This window comes from Stegostoma tigrinum, chromosome 29, assembly GCF_030684315.1.
Source record: "Stegostoma tigrinum isolate sSteTig4 chromosome 29, sSteTig4.hap1, whole genome shotgun sequence".
Classification (NCBI taxonomy): domain Eukaryota; kingdom Metazoa; phylum Chordata; class Chondrichthyes; order Orectolobiformes; family Stegostomatidae; genus Stegostoma; species Stegostoma tigrinum.
The window spans coordinates 40,456,400-40,473,150 of record NC_081382.1 but is presented as its reverse complement, the minus strand read 5'-3'; the positions used below and the strand labels follow the sequence as shown (position 1 = coordinate 40,473,150).

Sequence of the window (16,751 nt, the reverse complement as noted above, 5' to 3'; positions counted from 1 at the left end):
AGGATCCAGATACACTCCCACACACAAAGCAATTTCCATTTTGCAGTAATGCATGGATGTTTTGTGGAACACAGCAGATACTCTCACAATTCAGGACAAAGCTGCTTCTTTAATTTGGAGCCCATCTTCCACCTTAAATACTTACTCTCTCTACCACTGGTGCAGCGTGCCTGGATAAACCACATTCAACTTGCCAAGTCTGCTGTGACAACACCTTTCAAAACTGTAGCCATGGCCTCCTGGAAGGAGGGGGGCAGCACGAACGTCGGAGCTCCAGCACCTGCGAGCACTCCAAGGAACACACCATCCTGAAATGAAGATCTATTGCCCCTGCTGGGTTAATGCTCAAACTGTCTAACAGCACAGTGAGTGCCTCCTGCACATCTTTGCTGCACTTCCTCAAGGCCAGTCGGTGACTAGTGATTAATGCTGGCTTTGCAAACTGTACTCACTTCCTGAGTGTGTCTTTTTTATCCCCCCCCAAAAAATGCCTCATTGTTGTATTAAATAAAAATCCAGGGAAACAAGATGCCGGATTTAAACATAAAACTCAAGCGATCCTCTTTGACTCCTCTCAGATTCTTTATAACCAGGGTATTTACAATGCTGTGAAAAAGGACCCTCCTAATATCACACAAAACAATTATCAAACTTTGTCAGCCAGCACGCAGCTTTGTACAAGAGCAATTGAAGATACTCTCTATCACTCTGAAGTTTAGAGTGCAATTTGTAACTTGCCATTTAATGCAGCTGTCACCGAATGACTATACCGGTATATGCCTTTCATTCAGCACCTATAATGCGTGATAACTGCCACAGCATTCTCACAAATGCATTCCTAAAGACAGGAGAAGTTGCTGTGTTTCTGTTGTACTGCAGACTAAACCTTAGTGAAGTTTCAGCAACTTAGTTTCGCAGTCTGTTTTAAAAGATAACACATTATAAAATTTGAAAAATAGTCGTTGGAATTGGTGAATGTAGTTTTTTGCGCTTAGCTCTTTCCGCAGTGCTTTCTCAAGCTCCACAATATTTCAGGCGGCTCAACTCTGCTTGGTAAGAGGAGCTATTTCTGGCAGCATCTCCAGAGTACAAAAATTAAACAATTCAGCTTCTCCTGTAAGTAAGCATAATTCACAAATCCTAATTTTATCCAATTATTACACAAATAAAACTGATTTTTTTTTGTGGATACATGCGTTTCTGTCCAACTAGGCATGATACTCAAATTGAACACTGGAATTACAGGCAGACTGACACAAGAGGGTACTGTGTCCAAATCGGGAATCAGCTGAATCCTGCCACTAACTGGAATAAAGCACTGATCGAACACAAGAGACAGTCAATAAACAACAGGAAGGTGGCATCTCAAAGCAGGAAAGTTTGTTAATCCGTTATCTGTATGGAAATCCTCTGCTTAATCCATTTTCTGATCTGGACAAGCCGACATTGGGATGATCTGTTGTTTCCCTCTGAATCCTGTCTAATCTGTTTTCTTTGTAGGTTTCCTGCTTTTCCACATAATGACAGCAATAAATGTTCCTGGGAGAAGAGGAGAACAACACAGGGTCAGCACAAATCCACTTTTATTGTGCAGAATTTACATCACAGAAACAGGCACGTTCAGCCCAGGATTCCTCCCACCCTCACCCATCAACAACACGGCCTTCTCCTCCTTCCTCTCCATCCCCCTCCCACTGTTTATCCAGCTTCCCATTAAATACATCTATTGTAACTGCTCCTAGTGATTCCACATTCTTTTCTCTCACTGGGTAAACTTTGCCCTGGATTCCTTACTGGAAATATCAGTGACCATTTTTTTTTAAAAACTTCATTCACTAGATGAGGGCATCGCTGGCCAGGGCAGCATTTATTGCCCCATCCCTGATTGCCCAGAGGGCAGTTAAGAGTCAACCACATTGCTGTGGGTCTGGAGTCACATGTAGGCCAGACCAGGTAGGGATGGCAGTTTCCTTCCCTAAAAGGATAGAATAACTTTTCAATTATGGGTGCTAGTCTAGTCTCCTTCACAAATAGAAATAATCAAATGCTTGAATCCCTACAGTATGGAAGCAGGCCATCCAGCCCATTGAGTCCACAACCACCGTCTGAAGAGCGTCCCACCCAATCCCTATATCTCTATGCATCCCATGCCCGATCCACTTAGCCGGCATATCCCTAGTCACTACAGGTAATCTAGCATGGGCAATCCAGCTAACCTGCACATCATTAGATTGAGGGGGGAAACCCACGCAGACTCCACACAGACAGTCGCCTGAAGCTGGAATCAAACCTGGGTTTCTGGTGCTAACCACTGAGCATCGTGCCACCCCATATCTCCACACTCACCCCATCAAACCTTCACAATTTTAAAGAGCTTTATATCATACTCTCAGGCTTTTCTTTTCTACAGTTAAAAACAAAATCAAGCCTGTTTCTGAAAAATTCTAATCTCTCATTTTCTTCGCGGCTAGAGGCTGTATTTTATGTCCTTTGACATCTTTCAGTTTCCTGCTGGTTAGAAGTATCACCTTCTCTTACTGCACGTGACTCAGGCATTACTTTCACTGGCTATGAACAGACATTGAAAGAACTTTAATTTATCCTGTGTCTTTCACACCCTCAGGATGTCCCATAGCATGTCAGTCTCAATGAAATATTTTTCAAGCATAGTCATTGTAGTTAAGGCAGGAAATACAGCATTTAGACACAAACTGCAACATGATACACAAGCAGGTCATCTGGTTCTTGCAATATTTGTTACGGTATAAATATTGACTAGGAGACAAGAGTCAACTTCCCTGCTTATTTTTGATTAGTGCAATGAGATCTTTTACATTCAGCACATAATCAGTTTCTTTTGGCAGCAATTTTAGGAATGATCACAAGTTTTTAAATAAAAAACTGAATCTGAAAACAGAAAGTAGAGTCCCAGAGCATCACAAGACACTAGAGCAGGAGTAGAAGTAGGCCACTTGGCCCATCTAGTCTGCTTTGCCATTTTATGGGATATGACTGATCTGATAACTCTGAAATCCACTTTCCTGCCTTTGTCCCAACACCCTTGACTCACTTACTGAATAAAAATTAGTCTCTTAGGCTTGAATAGGCTTCATGACCTAACTGCTATACTGAAGAATTCCACAGACTCACTACTCACTTACAGAAGACTTCCTCCGTATCTATCTTAAAAAGAGTGACACCATCCCCTCTATTCTGAGATTCCACCCTCTGCTCCTAGACTCTTTCTAAGGGAAAACAACCTCTCAGCATCTACCCTGTCAAGACCTTAATAATTTTGTGTGTTTTAGTAAGGTCACCCCTCAGTCTAAAATTCCAATGGGTACAAGTCCAACCTGCTCAGCTTCTCCTCATAACTAAATCCCTCCATGCCTGAGATCAGCCTAGTGATCTTTCTGTGGAATGCCTCAAGTGCCAGTGTATTTTTTCTTAAATAAGGGGATCAAAACTGTTCACCATACTCCACCTGTGGTCTAACTAGTGCCTAGCATAATTCCCTAATTTTTTACTCAATTCCCTGCGAAATAAAAGTCAACAGTTCATTTGCCTTCCCTATTACCCACTGAACCCAGATGTTAGCTCTTTGTGATTAAAACAGAGGGATTCAAAGCCTTCAGCCATTGCTCTTATTCATATAATATTCAACCTTTGTACGCTTCCTTCCAAAGTGCAGTACCTCACACTTTCCCACATGACATTCTACCTGCCACGTTTTTGCCCACTCAATTACATCCATATCCATCTTCAGACTCTGTGTGTCATCCTCACTACTTACCTTCACATCTACCTTTCTGTCACCTGAAAGCTCCTCTATAGTGCATATACTTCCCTCAAAGTAATTAACAGATATTGTAAATAATCGTGATCCCAGCAGTGAACGCTTTTTCACTTCACTAGTTACAGGTTGCCACCTGAAAATGCCCCCTTTATCCCAATGCTCTGTCTTTTACTAGTTAACCAAACCTTTACTCATGGGCACTCATTAAGTTGCCTTATGTGCAACCACTTATCAAAAGGTTTCTTAAAATCTCAATATCTTAGCTCGACCGGTTCCTCAATATTTATTCCGCTTGTTAGCTCCTTGAAGAATTCAAATAAAATTGTCAGGCGTGACTTCTCATTTAAGAAGTCAATGCAGCAAATAGTACTGGTAAACCAGAGGGCTAGCGAAGTTTTAAGAGCCAAACAAAATATAACCAAAATAAAAAGAGAGAAAATACATGGAGGGTAAACAAGTCAGCAGTATTAAAATGGACATCAGGAGCTTCTTTACACGTATAAAAATGGAGAGGGGGCCAAAATGAAGATAGGTCCCTTAGAGAATGAGGCTGACGAAATAACAATGATGAATCAGGAAACGACAAAGCAATGGAATAAATTATCTGCATCAGTCTTGGTGGTAAGGATGGCAACTGCCTTCCAAAAATACAAAGTAATCAATGATCAAAAGGGGCAGAGCGGCATAGAGAAAACATACAGGGAAATTAGTGGGTTAAAGGCTAGTAAATCAGCTGAATGCAAAAGGTTGCATCCTAGGATATTAAAGGAATTAGATGCAGAGATAATGGATGAACCGGTAGTAACATTCCAGGAACTCTTAGGCTAATAAGAAATTCCAGAGGTTTGGAAAATTGTCAATGTATCATCCTTGTTCAAAAGGAGAAAGACAACAACAGAACAACAATAGGCCATTAAGCTTGACATCTGTCATTGGAGGAAATATTAGAGATTATTATGAGGGATAGCAATCGCATAGCATTTAAAATTGTCAAAGTACTTTGTATTATGTATTTAAACATTCTGCAAGTAAGCCGTATTTGATTATGCTCTGGAGGAGTAGGACTTGAACTCAGATCTTCTGGTTCAGAGGTAGGGATACTACCAGCAAATAAGGCTACAGCAGTAAACCTGTAGCAGAGGAGGAAACTAAAGAGGTCAGCGCAGAAACACAGTCTTTTGTTGAAACAAAGAGTGAAGTCAGGCACTCACTTACCAACTAATAAAACCAGGAGAAGACCAGCAACTGCAGGCAAGATCACAGCATACTCACGCGGCAGGAAATAGCTGTGAAGAATATGGCTACTGTCCACAAATGGCTGCAACACAAGAATTGTTTTGGTCATTCTTTCTTTAAAATAAAAAAAAGTGGATAAATCCAGAGTCAAAAGCATTCTTACTCCAACGGGAGGCTGCAGGGTAACTTAAATATTCTCTGACTGGAGCGATTGAATTATAATAGGAATGTTCAACGGTGATTATTGTACATATAAATAGCCAGATTGCTACCACACAGGCTGAAAAGGAGATAAAAATGGAATTTCACAGCAGAGTGATTGTTGGAGACAGTGTGTGGCAGTCATTTTTGCTCCAAGTTGGGCGGTTGCAGCCTCTCCAAGAGTCCGTGCATGCAGATCAGCGTCGGCACATTGCTTGCAGCACCAACTTCTGATTCCAGAAGTCACTGCCGCACACGGAGGTCCACACAGACAAAGAAAACTAGCTGGCTGTAATCCCTCAGAACGAGGACGACACATGCTCGCTGCAAAAAAGTGCACTTAGAGTCATTTTGCACCACTGCTACTAAACATTTTAGGCTAACCAGGAAGCCAAAGCTGTCAACGTGTGGAACCACAGGAGATGGGTAACATTCTAAATGAGTAATTCTCATCAGTATTTACTGTGGAGAAGGATATGGAAGCTACAGACCTTGGGGAAATACAGTATTATTTTGAAACGTATACATATTACAGAAGAGGTGGTGTTAAATGTCTTAAAATGCATAAGAGTGGCTAAATGGCAGGACCTGATCAGGTGTATCCCAGAACTTTGTGGGAAGCTCGGGAAGAGATCGCTGGGCCCCTTGCTGAGAATGTTTTATCAATGATAGCCACAAGTGAGGTGCTGGAAGACTGGAGGTTGGCTAACGCGGTGCCACTACTTAAGAAAGGTGCTAAGGAAAAGCCAGGGAACTATAGACCGCTGAGCCTGACGTCAGCGGTGGTTAAGTTGTCAGAAGGGATTCTGAGGGACAGGATTTACTTGCATTTGGAAAGGCAAGGTCTGATTAGGAATAGACACCATTGCTTTATGCTTGGGAAATCATGTCTTACTAACTTGATTGAGCCTTTTGAAGAGACAAAAGACTGATGAAGGCAAGAGCCGTAGAAGTTCCCACACAGGCTTCAGTAAGATGTTCAACAAAGTTCCGAATGGTAGACTGGTTAGCAAGGTTAGGTCACAACAAATGCAGGGTGAGCTAGCTAATGGGATACAAAATTGGCTTGAAGGTAGGAAACAGAAGGTGAGAGTAGAGGGTTGGTTTTTAGACTGGAGGCCTGTGACCAAAGGCGAACGCAAGGATCGGTGCTGGATCCACTACTCCTTTCCAATTACATAAGTGATCTGGATGTAATTATAGGATGCATGGTTAGTACATTTGCAAATGGCACCAAAATTGGTGCTATTGTGGACAGCAAACAAGATTATCTCAGAATACGATGGGGCCTTCGTCAGATTGGCCAATGGATCAATGAATGGGAGATGGAGTTTAATTTAGACAAATGCAAGAAGCTGCATTTTGGGAAGGAAAATCAGGACAGGACTTATGATAGGGCCCTGGGGAGGGCTGCCAAACAAAGAGACCTATGGGCACAGGTGGATAGTTCCTTGAAAGTGGAGTCGCAGGTAGACAGGGTGAAGAATGCGTTTGGCATGTTTGCCTTCAATGGTCAGTGCAAATGGTACAGGAGTTGGGAAGTCATGTTCAGGTGTACAGGACATTGGTTAGGCTGCTATTGGAATACTGCATTTAATTCCGGTCGCCCTGCTACAGGAAAGATGTTGTTAAACTTGAAAGCATTCAGTAAAGATTTACAAGGATATTCCCAGGATTGGAGGAGTTGAGCTACAGGGAGAGGCTAAGTAAGCAGGAGCTTAGTTTCTCATGGAGTAGTGTCACAGGCTGAGGTTTATAAAATCATGAGGGGCATGGATGGGGTGAATAGCCAACTTCTTTTTCCTTGGCTAGGGGAGTCCATTGCTAAAGGACATAGACTTAAGGTGAGTGGGAAAATATTTAAAAGGTATCAGGGTGGGGGGTGGGGGGTGGGGGGTGGGCAAGCTTTTTGTGCAGAGGGTGGTGCGTGTATGGGATGAGCTGCCAGAGGTGGTGATGGAAGCTGGTACAATTATAACATCTAAGACATCTGGATGGGTACATGGATTGGAAGGGTTTAGAGGGATATGGGCCAAATGTTGGCAAATGAGACTAGATCATAGAATCCCTATGTGGAACCAAGCCATTCAGCCCATCGAGTGCACACCAACCCTCTGAACAGCTTCCCACCTAGACCATGTCCCTATCCTATCCTTGTAACCCTGCATTTCCAATGGCAAGTTGACCTAATCTACACATCCCTGACACTATGAGAAATTTAGCGTGGCCATTCCACTCAACCTGCACACCTTTGTAGTGTAGGAAGAATGTGTGAACTCTCCACAGACTATTGCCTGATGGTGGAATTGATCCTGGGTCACTGACGCTATGAGGTAGCAGTGCTAACCACTGAGCCACCGCACCGCCCCAGTTTAGGATATCAGGTTGGCATGGACGAGTTGGGCCAAAAGGCCTGTTTCCATGCTGCATAACTCTATGAATCCTGCTCTTATCATCAGTGATAGGTGCATCAGTAGGATTTACAGATCAACAATCAATCTGATGGGCTTTGCCCTGAGGTGTGCCTTGAACATGTACTTACTGGCCTAGAAATAAAAACACTACCCACTGTGTTATAAAACATCTTATTTGGAGGTCTCTATATGATGGAAGTTAATATCATAATTTGCTTCATAATTTTTTCAGGCATATCTTTTGGATCATAACTTAGCTCACACACTCATCAAACTGCCAGCTTTCCTATTGATAGAAATCTGCAACTTCTGGAACCGACTGCCTTGCCAATAGCCTAATATTTAGACATTACTTTAACGGAAACTGTTTAATATTAGATTACGTTGAAACTAAATACTTCCATTCAGAGATTGATAGACTTTTGGACACAGTGAATTGAAGGACATGGGCAGCAGGTGAGTAAGTGGGGTCAAAGTCCAGGATTAATCACAATCAGTAAATTGAGGGGTCACAAAAAAAGGAAACTTAAACAATTCTGGAAATTAATCCAAACTCTCACTATCTTTCTGATTCATGGAATTATTTAAACTATCTAAATCTATCGATGTCAAATACTTTTAAAATCAGCACTCACCAGAACAATGACCCAGATTGTGTAGTATGTGAAAACCACTAAGCTGAACCCCACCAGACCCATTCCAACCACTTGGTCTGCTCCTGTTGCCTGAGAGAGGAAAAGAGGAGGGGTTAAAGGAGAAACATTGAAAAGCATGCCCTTTCATAAACGGCCAGTAAAGTTCATACCAAATAACTGCCAAGCATTCTAAAAGGCAAGAATCTAACTATCTCCCCTTGACGCTCACAGTTGAATTCCTCATAGTCAACATCCTGGGTTCACCACTGATCAGAAACCTACCTGGACCTGTGCTGAGTAGCTCCACAAAGCCTGCTGCACTATTCATTAGACAAGTCAAAAGCATGAGGGAACTGTCCACTTAGTTGGAAGTGTGCAGCTCCAGCTACATCCAAAAACGTCAACACCACCCTGAGACAAAACAGACCACTTCAGTGACATACAAACTAGCACCTTCAACTTTCACTTCCGCCAATGCACAAGGGAATGGTACCATCAACAAGATGCATTCGGGCAACTCACCAAGTCTCCTTCAACAGCACCTTCCTAACACACAATATCTACCTCTAGAAAGAGGGGGGCAGCAGGCACACAGAGACACCACCACCTGCAAATTCCCCTCCGAAAGACACGCCATCCAGGCTTGGAAACGTGTCATTGCTCCTTCACGCAGAGAGTGTCAAGACCGTGAGATGTTATTCACTTGTGAGAAACTATGAAAAAGGAAACAGAGGAGCAGAAGTAGGTTATTCAGCCCCTGAAGTAGCCCGAGCATTCCAGATCATGGCTGATCATCGACAACAACATCACTTTGCTAAGCTATCCCCATATCCCTTACTATCGTAACTAACTATAAATTTATTGATCTCTGTACTTAGGGTACGACGAAGCTCCCACAGCCCTCTGAGGCACAGAATCATAAAGAGTCACCTCCTCAGGTAAGAAATTCTTGATCATCTCAATCTTAAACAGCCTGCTTTCCTTCTCACCCTAAAGTCAATCTAGTTCACAGGAATATTGTGCAGAAGAATGGTGAAATGCTGAGTAGAACAAACAACTGGGAAAGCTAATACAATGCTTTGCTGTTTGTTGAGAGGGGGAAATCAAACACAAAAGGAAGGAGATAACAAGGCGCAGAGTTAGATGAAAGGTTTTGGGCAGACAGGGAAACCGGGAGCAGTTGCGGCAAAAGGGAAACGTAAGTAAATCCAAACAGAAAATGTCAAGTATTCGGACTGAGACAAGTCAAAAGCACAAGGGAACTGTCCAATTAGCAGGAATTCGGACAGCACGGCACCCACCTCCACACTGACCCTCCCACCGTGAGGCGCTCCCTCAGCGCTGACCCTCCGACGGCGCCCGCTCCCTCAGCGCTGACCCTCCGACGGCGCCCGCTCCCTCAGCGCTGACCCTCCGACGGCGCCCGCTCCCTCAGCGCTGACCCTCCGACGGCGCCCGCTCCCTCAGCGCTGACCCTCAGACGGCGCCCGCTCCCTCAGCGCTGACCCTCAGACGGCGCCCGCTCCCTCAGCGCTGACCCTCAGACGGCGCCCGCTCCCTCAGCGCTGACCCTCAGACGGCGCCCGCTCCCTCAGCGCTGACCCTCAGACGGCGCCCGCTCCCTCAGCGCTGACCCTCAGACGGCGCCCGCTCCCTCAGCGCTGACCCTCCGACGGCGCCCGCTCCCTCAGCGCTGACCCTCCGACGGCGCCCGCTCCCTCAGCGCTGACCCTCCGACGGCGCCCGCTCCCTCAGCGCTGACCCTCCGACGGCGCCCGCTCCCTCAGCGCTGACCCTCCGACGGCGCCCGCTCCCTCAGCGCTGACCCTCCGACGGCGCCCGCTCTCTCAGCGCTGACCCTCCGACGGCGCCCGCTCCCTCAGCGCTGACCCATTGAAAGTGCCCGCTCCCTCAGCACTGACCCTCCGACAGTGCCCGCTCCCTCAGCACTGACCCTCCGACAGTGCCGGCTCCCTCAGCACTGACCCTCCGACAGTGCCGGCTCCCTCAGCACTGACCCTCCGACAGTGCCCGCTCCCTCAGCACTGACCCATTGAAAGTGCCCGCTCCCTCAGCACTGACCCTCCGACAGTGCCCGCTCCCTCAGCACTGACCCTCCGACAGTGCCCGCTCCCTCAGCACTGACCCATTGAAAGTGCCCGCTCCCTCAGCACTGACCCTCCGACAGTGCCGGCTCCCTCAGCACTGACCCTCCGACAGTGCCCGCTCCCTCAGCACTGACCCTCCGACAGTGCCGGCTCCCTCAGCACTGACCCTCCGACAGTGCCCGCTCCCTCAGCACTGACCCATTGAAAGTGCCCGCTCCCTCAGCACTGACCCTCCGACAGTGCCCGCTCCCTCAGCACTGACCCTCCGACAGTGCCCGCTCCCTCAGCACTGACCCATTGAAAGTGCCCGCTCCCTCAGCACTGACCCTCCGACAGTGCCGGCTCCCTCAGCACTGACCCTCCGACAGTGCCCTGTCCCTCAGCACTGACCCTCCGACGGCGCCCGCTCTCTCAGCACTGACCCTCCGACGGCGCCCGCTCTCTCAGCACTGACCCTCCGACGGCGCCCGCTCCCTCAGCACTGACCCTCCGACAGTGCCCGCTCCCTCAGCACTGACCCTCCGACAGTGCCGGCTCCCTCAGCACTGACCCTCCGACAGTGCCCGCTCCCTCGGCACTGACCCTCCGACAGTGCCCGCTCCCTCGGCACTGACCCTCCGACAGTGTCCACTCCCTCGGCACTGACCCTCCGACGGCGCCCGCTCCCTCGGCACTGACCCTGTGACAGTGTCCACTCCCTCGGCACTGACCCTCCGACAGTGCCCGCTCCCTCAGCACTGACCCTCCGACGGCGCCCGCTCCCTCGGCACTGACCCTCCGACAGTGCCCACTCCCTCGGCACTGACCCTCCGACAGTGCCCACTCCCTCAGCACTGACCCTCCGACGGCGCCCGCTCCCTCAGCACTGACCCTCCGACAGTGCCCGCTCCCTCAGCACTGACCCTCCGACAGTGCCCACTCCCTCAGCACTGACCCTCCGACGGCGCCCGCTCCCTCAGCACTGACCCTCCGACAGTGCCCGCTCCCTCGGCACTGACCCTCCGACAGTGCCCACTCCCTCAGCACTGACACTCTGACAGTGCCCACTCCCTCAGCACTGACCATCTGACAGTGCCCGCTCCCTCAGCACTGACCCTCCGACAGTGCCCGCTCCCTCAGCACTGACCCTCCGACAGTGTCCACTCCCTCGGCACTGACCCTGTGACAGTGTCCACTCCCTCAGCACTGACCCTCCGACAGTGCCCGCTCCCTCAGCACTGACCCTCCGACAGTGTCCACTCCCTCGGCACTGACCCTGTGACAGTGTCCACTCCCTCGGCACTGACCCTCTGACAGTGTCCACTCCCTCGGCACTGACCCTGTGACAGTGTCCACTCCCTCGGCACTGACCCTGTGACAGTGTCCACTCCCTCAGCACTGACCCTCCGACAGTGACCACTCCCTCAGCACTGACCCTCCGACAGTGTCCACTCCCTCAGCACTGACCCTGTGACAGTGTCCGCTCCCTCAGCACTGACCCTCCGACAGTGACCACTCCCTCAGCACTGACCCTGTGACAGTGTCCACTCCCTCAGCACTGACCCTCCGACAGTGTCCACTCCCTCAGCACTGACCCTCCGACAGTGTCCACTCCCTCAGCACTGACCCTCTGACAGTGTCCACTCCCTCGGCACTGACCCTCTCTCACTCACCATCTCCACTCGCTTCGGCCAAACTTCCACTTCCGGAGTCAGACGCAACGTCTTTGTTCCTGACCAATCAGCGCCTTGGAGGTTTAATTTCCCCCGCCCCCCCGTTCCCCATTCCTGCTCGTTTCCGCGGCACCTCTCTCCCATTGGCCCCTGTCGCCATCAATCATCACCCCGTGTCGCTCGCGCTCATGCCTGCAATGACGTCTGGTGCTGCTGCACCGCCCTCTGTCGGTGAGGGCCGGTAGTTTCCCCTGAGTCACTGATTCCCTTTCCCCATGCCACTCTCCACCACCACCAGCCTGCACATCTCCTGTCCCCAACACAGTGCTCAGTCCCAATCCCCTCATTCCCTTCCCCTCACTCCAAAACCTCATCCTCCATCCCTGCACCCCATCCCAAACCCAACCCCCCATCCTAACCCTACTGTTCCCGCCACTGCATTATTATCAATTCTCATTCCCACGCCCTTTTCGTTTATGTCCCATACTATCTGTTGAACTCTTTCTGGAGAGGTCCCTGCAGTCTGATGATCAAGTTAAAACTGTACGTTCCATCAAGCTCATGAGGTAGCCTCTTGTCATTGCAAAATCAATCTTCTCGCCCCATCCCAATCCCTTGGCTCCACCGCTATCCCAAACCCCAATCCCAGCCCCATCCAACACCAAATCTCTCCACTCCACCTCCTTTCTCAAACCCGTTTTCAAATCATTCCCAGACCAAAAATCAATCTTCTAATGCAAATATATCACAAATCCCAGCCCAATCTAACCAATTTTCCCAGGCCCAAAACCAACTCAGTTGAGCAGTCTCACAATCTAAACCATCTCTTCCAAACCAAATTTGAACCCCAAGCCCAGCCCAGCATATCCCAGCCCTCCTTAACCCCAAAACTGTCTCCCGAACCACCCAGCCCAGCCCAAACCCAATCCCAATCTAGTCCTCCAACCCCACCACACCCGGCACCTTCCCCTGCAACCGCAGGAAATGCTACACTTGCCCCCACACCTCCTCCCTCATCCCTATCCCAGGCCCCAAGATGACTTTCCATATTAAGCAGAGGTTCACCTGCACATCTGCCAATGTGGTATACTGCATCCATTGTACCCGGTGTGGCTTCCTCTACATTGGGGAAACCAAGTGGAGGCTTGGGGGCCACTATGCAGAACACCTCCGCTCAGTTCGCAACAAACAACTGCACCTCCCAGTCGCAAACCATTTCCACTCCCCCTCCCATTCTTTAGATGACATGTCCATCATGGGCCTCCTGCAGTGCCCCAATGACGCCACGGGAAGGTTGCAGGAACAGCAACTCATATTCCGCTTGGGAACTCTGCAGCCCAATGGTATCAATGTGGACTTCACCAGCTTCAAAATCTCCCCTTCCCCCACCGCATCCCAAAACCAGCCCAGTTCGTCCCCTCCCCCCACTGCACCACACAACTAGCCCAGCTCTTCCCCTCCACCCACTGCATCCCAAAACCAGTCCAATCTGTCTCTGCCTCCCTAACCTGTTCTTCCTCTCACCCATCCCTTCCTCCCACCCCAAGCCGCACCTCCATCTCCTACCTACTAACCTCATCCCACCTCCTTGACCTGTTCGTCTTCCCTGGACTGACCTATCCCCTCCCTACCTCCCCACCTATACTCTCCTCTCCGCCTATCTTCTTTTCTCTCCATCTTCGGTCCGCCTCCCCCTCTCTCCCTATTTATTCCAGAACCCTCTCCCCATCCCCCTCGCTGATGAAGGGTCTAGGCCCGAAACGTCAGCTTTTGTGCTCCTGAGGTGCTGTTTGGCCTGCTGTGTTCATCCAGCCTCACATTTTATTATCCCCAATGTAGTCCTGTCTCTCAACCTCAACTTAAACTTTTGTGTAGCCCAGTGTCCCAGTTCATCTCCAAAGTGATGGATTGACTCGTGCCACTCTCTGATTTTCAAGAACTACAGTTCCTCCTCCTCGTTGTCTCCTGGACAACCATTTCTCCGAATTAGAGAGTTGGTAGAAAGAAGGGTCTAGGCCTGAAGCGTTAGCTTTCCTGCTCCTCTGATGCTGCTTGGCCTGCTGTGTTCATCCAGCTCCACACCTTGTTATGTCAGATTTGTCTGAATGAGTCAGCCATCATGCAGATTTAGAGAGTTACACCACTTCATCAGCTGCAGGGCAAAGCTGTGGCACAGTGCAAATTGAACACAAATCACATATTCAGCCCATCAGGCCCCTGCTAGTGTTGATGCTCCCTTTTACCAGGAGGGGTTGTAGGTAAACAGCGCTCTAGAAACTCTTAGAATATTTCCAGACTCTGATATAGACCCTCTGGCCAGCTGGCTCTACCGCATCTTCCTTCATTCCAGCCCCCTGGACAAAATGTCCTTTAAACACCACCATCCCCCCCACCCCCCACAAGACTGCACTAACCATGTGCTCAGTTCTCTCACTGGTGCCTCTCCATTCTCCCCTCATGCCCTTTGTGGTTCTTACCTTGTCCATGAGACCCACATTCTGGCCATTCATACCTATTCCCACAAAAGCAATGGTCTTCCTCCTCTTTCCCTCCCTCTGTTAGATGATTTTACTAACGGTCCGCTCTTTTGTCTCTCTGGTGCTGTCCCTTTCACCTTTAACTTTTAAAAATTCATTCACAGGATGTGAGGCATTGCTTGCAAAGCCAGCATTTGTTTCTCTTGAAGTGAATGGCTTGTTTAGCCATGTCAGGGTGCAGTTAAAAGCCACCCATGTTGCTGTGGGTCTGGAGTCATGTGTAGGCCAGACCAAGTAGGGATGGCAGATATCCTTCCCTAAAGTAAACTGGGTGGGTTTTTACAATAACAAATGATGACTCTCCTGGCCACCTTTAGGTTTGCTGTTAACTTCACATTAACTAATTTTACCAGGAGTCCTGGTGGGATTCAAACCTGTGAACCAAGAACACTGGTGAAGCATAGCAATCCAATGATGTTATCACTTAACCACTTCCTCTTCTGTTATCACCCTTCTCTTCAAAAAGGTCTCCACTGTCCTTCCCACATCTCCAACCTCCCATGTCTCCTCAAAATTCTTGGAAGTGCTGCAAAGGAAGGATATTATCAAGGTGGAGAGGGTTCAGAAAAGATTTACTAGGATGTTGCTGGGTATGGAGGATTGAGTTATGAAAGTAGTCTGGGACCTCTTTTAGTAGGAGGTTGAGTAGTGACCTTATAAATATTTATAAAACTTATGAGGGATTTGGATCAGTTGACTAGCAAAGGGTCTTTTCCCTAGGGTGGGAGAATTCTGAACTGAGGGGCATATTTTTAAGACTCGTTTAGTTTGGGAACATGGTTGACATGGACTAGTTGGACTGAAGGGTCTGTTTCTATACTGTGTGATTCTGTGACTCTTGTCCTAAATCCAGGTCCACTTGTCCATAACTCTACCCAGTTACCCAACCAAGTTTACACTCCTCCAGTTGCAAAACAGCTCTTATCAAATGTCACAAGTGACATCCTGTGACAAAGTTAAATTTTCCCTCTTCATCCTTCTTGACCTGTCTGTGGCCTTTGACCTCACTGACCACATCATCCTCCTCTCCATGATGTCCTGCTGGGAATGCCTTTCTCTCACGTGGCTCCATTTGTCTCATTGCACCCACCTATGTTTTCTCTTGCTGCCCCTGTCTCACATCCTCTGGTGACCCCTCTCTCTCACCAAGAATGGATATTTTCCAATCAATCTGTTTGGAGATATTATTACACACCACTGGACCAAGTGGGACTTGAGCCCATGGAACACAACCACTGCACCACAAGAGCCCTTCGCAACAAGGATAGACACTTGGGGCCCTCTCATTTACACCTGCTCCTCACTGATATCATCTAAAAGCACCATGTTGACGTTCATACACCCAGCCCCGCTTCCCCACCTCTCCTCCACTCCTGCTAAATGCATAGACCGGAGAGTTTGCCCCCAGACACCCATTGATTCCAGTTTTGCTCGGGCTCCTTGATGCCACACGCGGTCGAATGCAGCCTGGATGTCAAGGGCTGTCACTCTCACCTCACCTCTGGAATTCAGCTCTTTTGTCCATGCTTGAACCAAGGCTGTAATTAGGTCATGGGGTTGAATGACCCTGGCGGAACCCAAACTGGGCATCACTAAGCAGGTTATCGCTGAGCAAGTGCTGCTTGATAGCGCTGTTACTGACACCTTCAATCAAAGAAAGGGACATCAACATTGAAGGAGGCAGAGATTTCAGGTGGGAATTTCTCCTCTGCCCAGCAGCTGAAGACATAGCCACTAATGTTGGAGTGATTAAAACCAGGGGAACGCTGAAGATATCGGAATTAGAGGGTGCAGAAATCTTTGGGGTCGGGGGGGGGAGGCAAGGCCGAAGAATATGACAGAGGCGAGGGAGGGATGGGGAGACCAGCGAGCAGCTTGAAAACAGGGGTGAGAATTTTAAGGCAAACTAAGAACTGCGGATGCTGGGAATCTAAAAACCGAAATTGCTGGAAAGTCTCTGCTTTCTGTCTCCGCAGATGCTGCAGACTGCTGAGTTAATGTTCCCGGTCCAGCGACCATTCCTCAGAACTGGTGGTAACTAGGAAAACCTTGGTATAAATGCTGAAGACAGCAGGTGGGAGAGGCACTGGGGGTAAAGGAGTAAGTGATAGGTGAAGCCCAGAGAGAGAGAGAGAGAGAGAGAGAGAAGCAAACAAAGAGGTGGATAATGGA

The 16,751-nt window shown here is 48.6% G+C and overlaps 1 protein-coding gene across 2 annotated transcripts; it reads right to left on the bottom strand.

Moving 5' to 3' along the window:
• Positions 1 to 531: 531 nt before the first annotated feature.
• Positions 532 to 12,081, bottom strand: dpm2 (dolichyl-phosphate mannosyltransferase subunit 2, regulatory). 2 transcript variants are annotated; one of them, XM_059638293.1, is made up of 4 exons: positions 12,043 to 12,081; positions 8,283 to 8,372; positions 5,012 to 5,114; positions 532 to 1,539 (listed from the first exon to the last, which is right to left on the bottom strand). In XM_059638293.1, exons 1-4 carry the CDS (start codon positions 12,043 to 12,045, stop codon positions 1,481 to 1,483), a joined length of 255 nt encoding a protein of 84 aa, XP_059494276.1. In that variant the 5' UTR covers positions 12,046 to 12,081; the 3' UTR covers positions 532 to 1,480. The 2 variants fall into 2 exon arrangements, with proteins under 2 accessions (XP_059494276.1, XP_059494277.1); XM_059638294.1 differs by lacking the exon at positions 12,043 to 12,081 and adding an exon at positions 11,069 to 11,157.
• Between the last annotated feature and the right edge of the window lie 4,670 nt (positions 12,082 to 16,751).

What these genes read in the sequence shown, in the direction of transcription:
- dpm2 (XM_059638293.1), bottom strand. An exon ending in CAATCTGGGTCATTGTTCTG is followed by an intron (nt 5,115 to 8,282) that starts GTGAGTGCTGAT and finishes CTTGTGTTGCAG; the next exon opens with CCATTTGTGGACAGTAGCCA. An exon ending in TCTCCTGGTTTTATTAGTTG is followed by an intron (nt 1,540 to 5,011) that starts GTAAGTGAGTGC and finishes CTCTTCTCCCAG; the next exon opens with GAACATTTATTGCTGTCATT.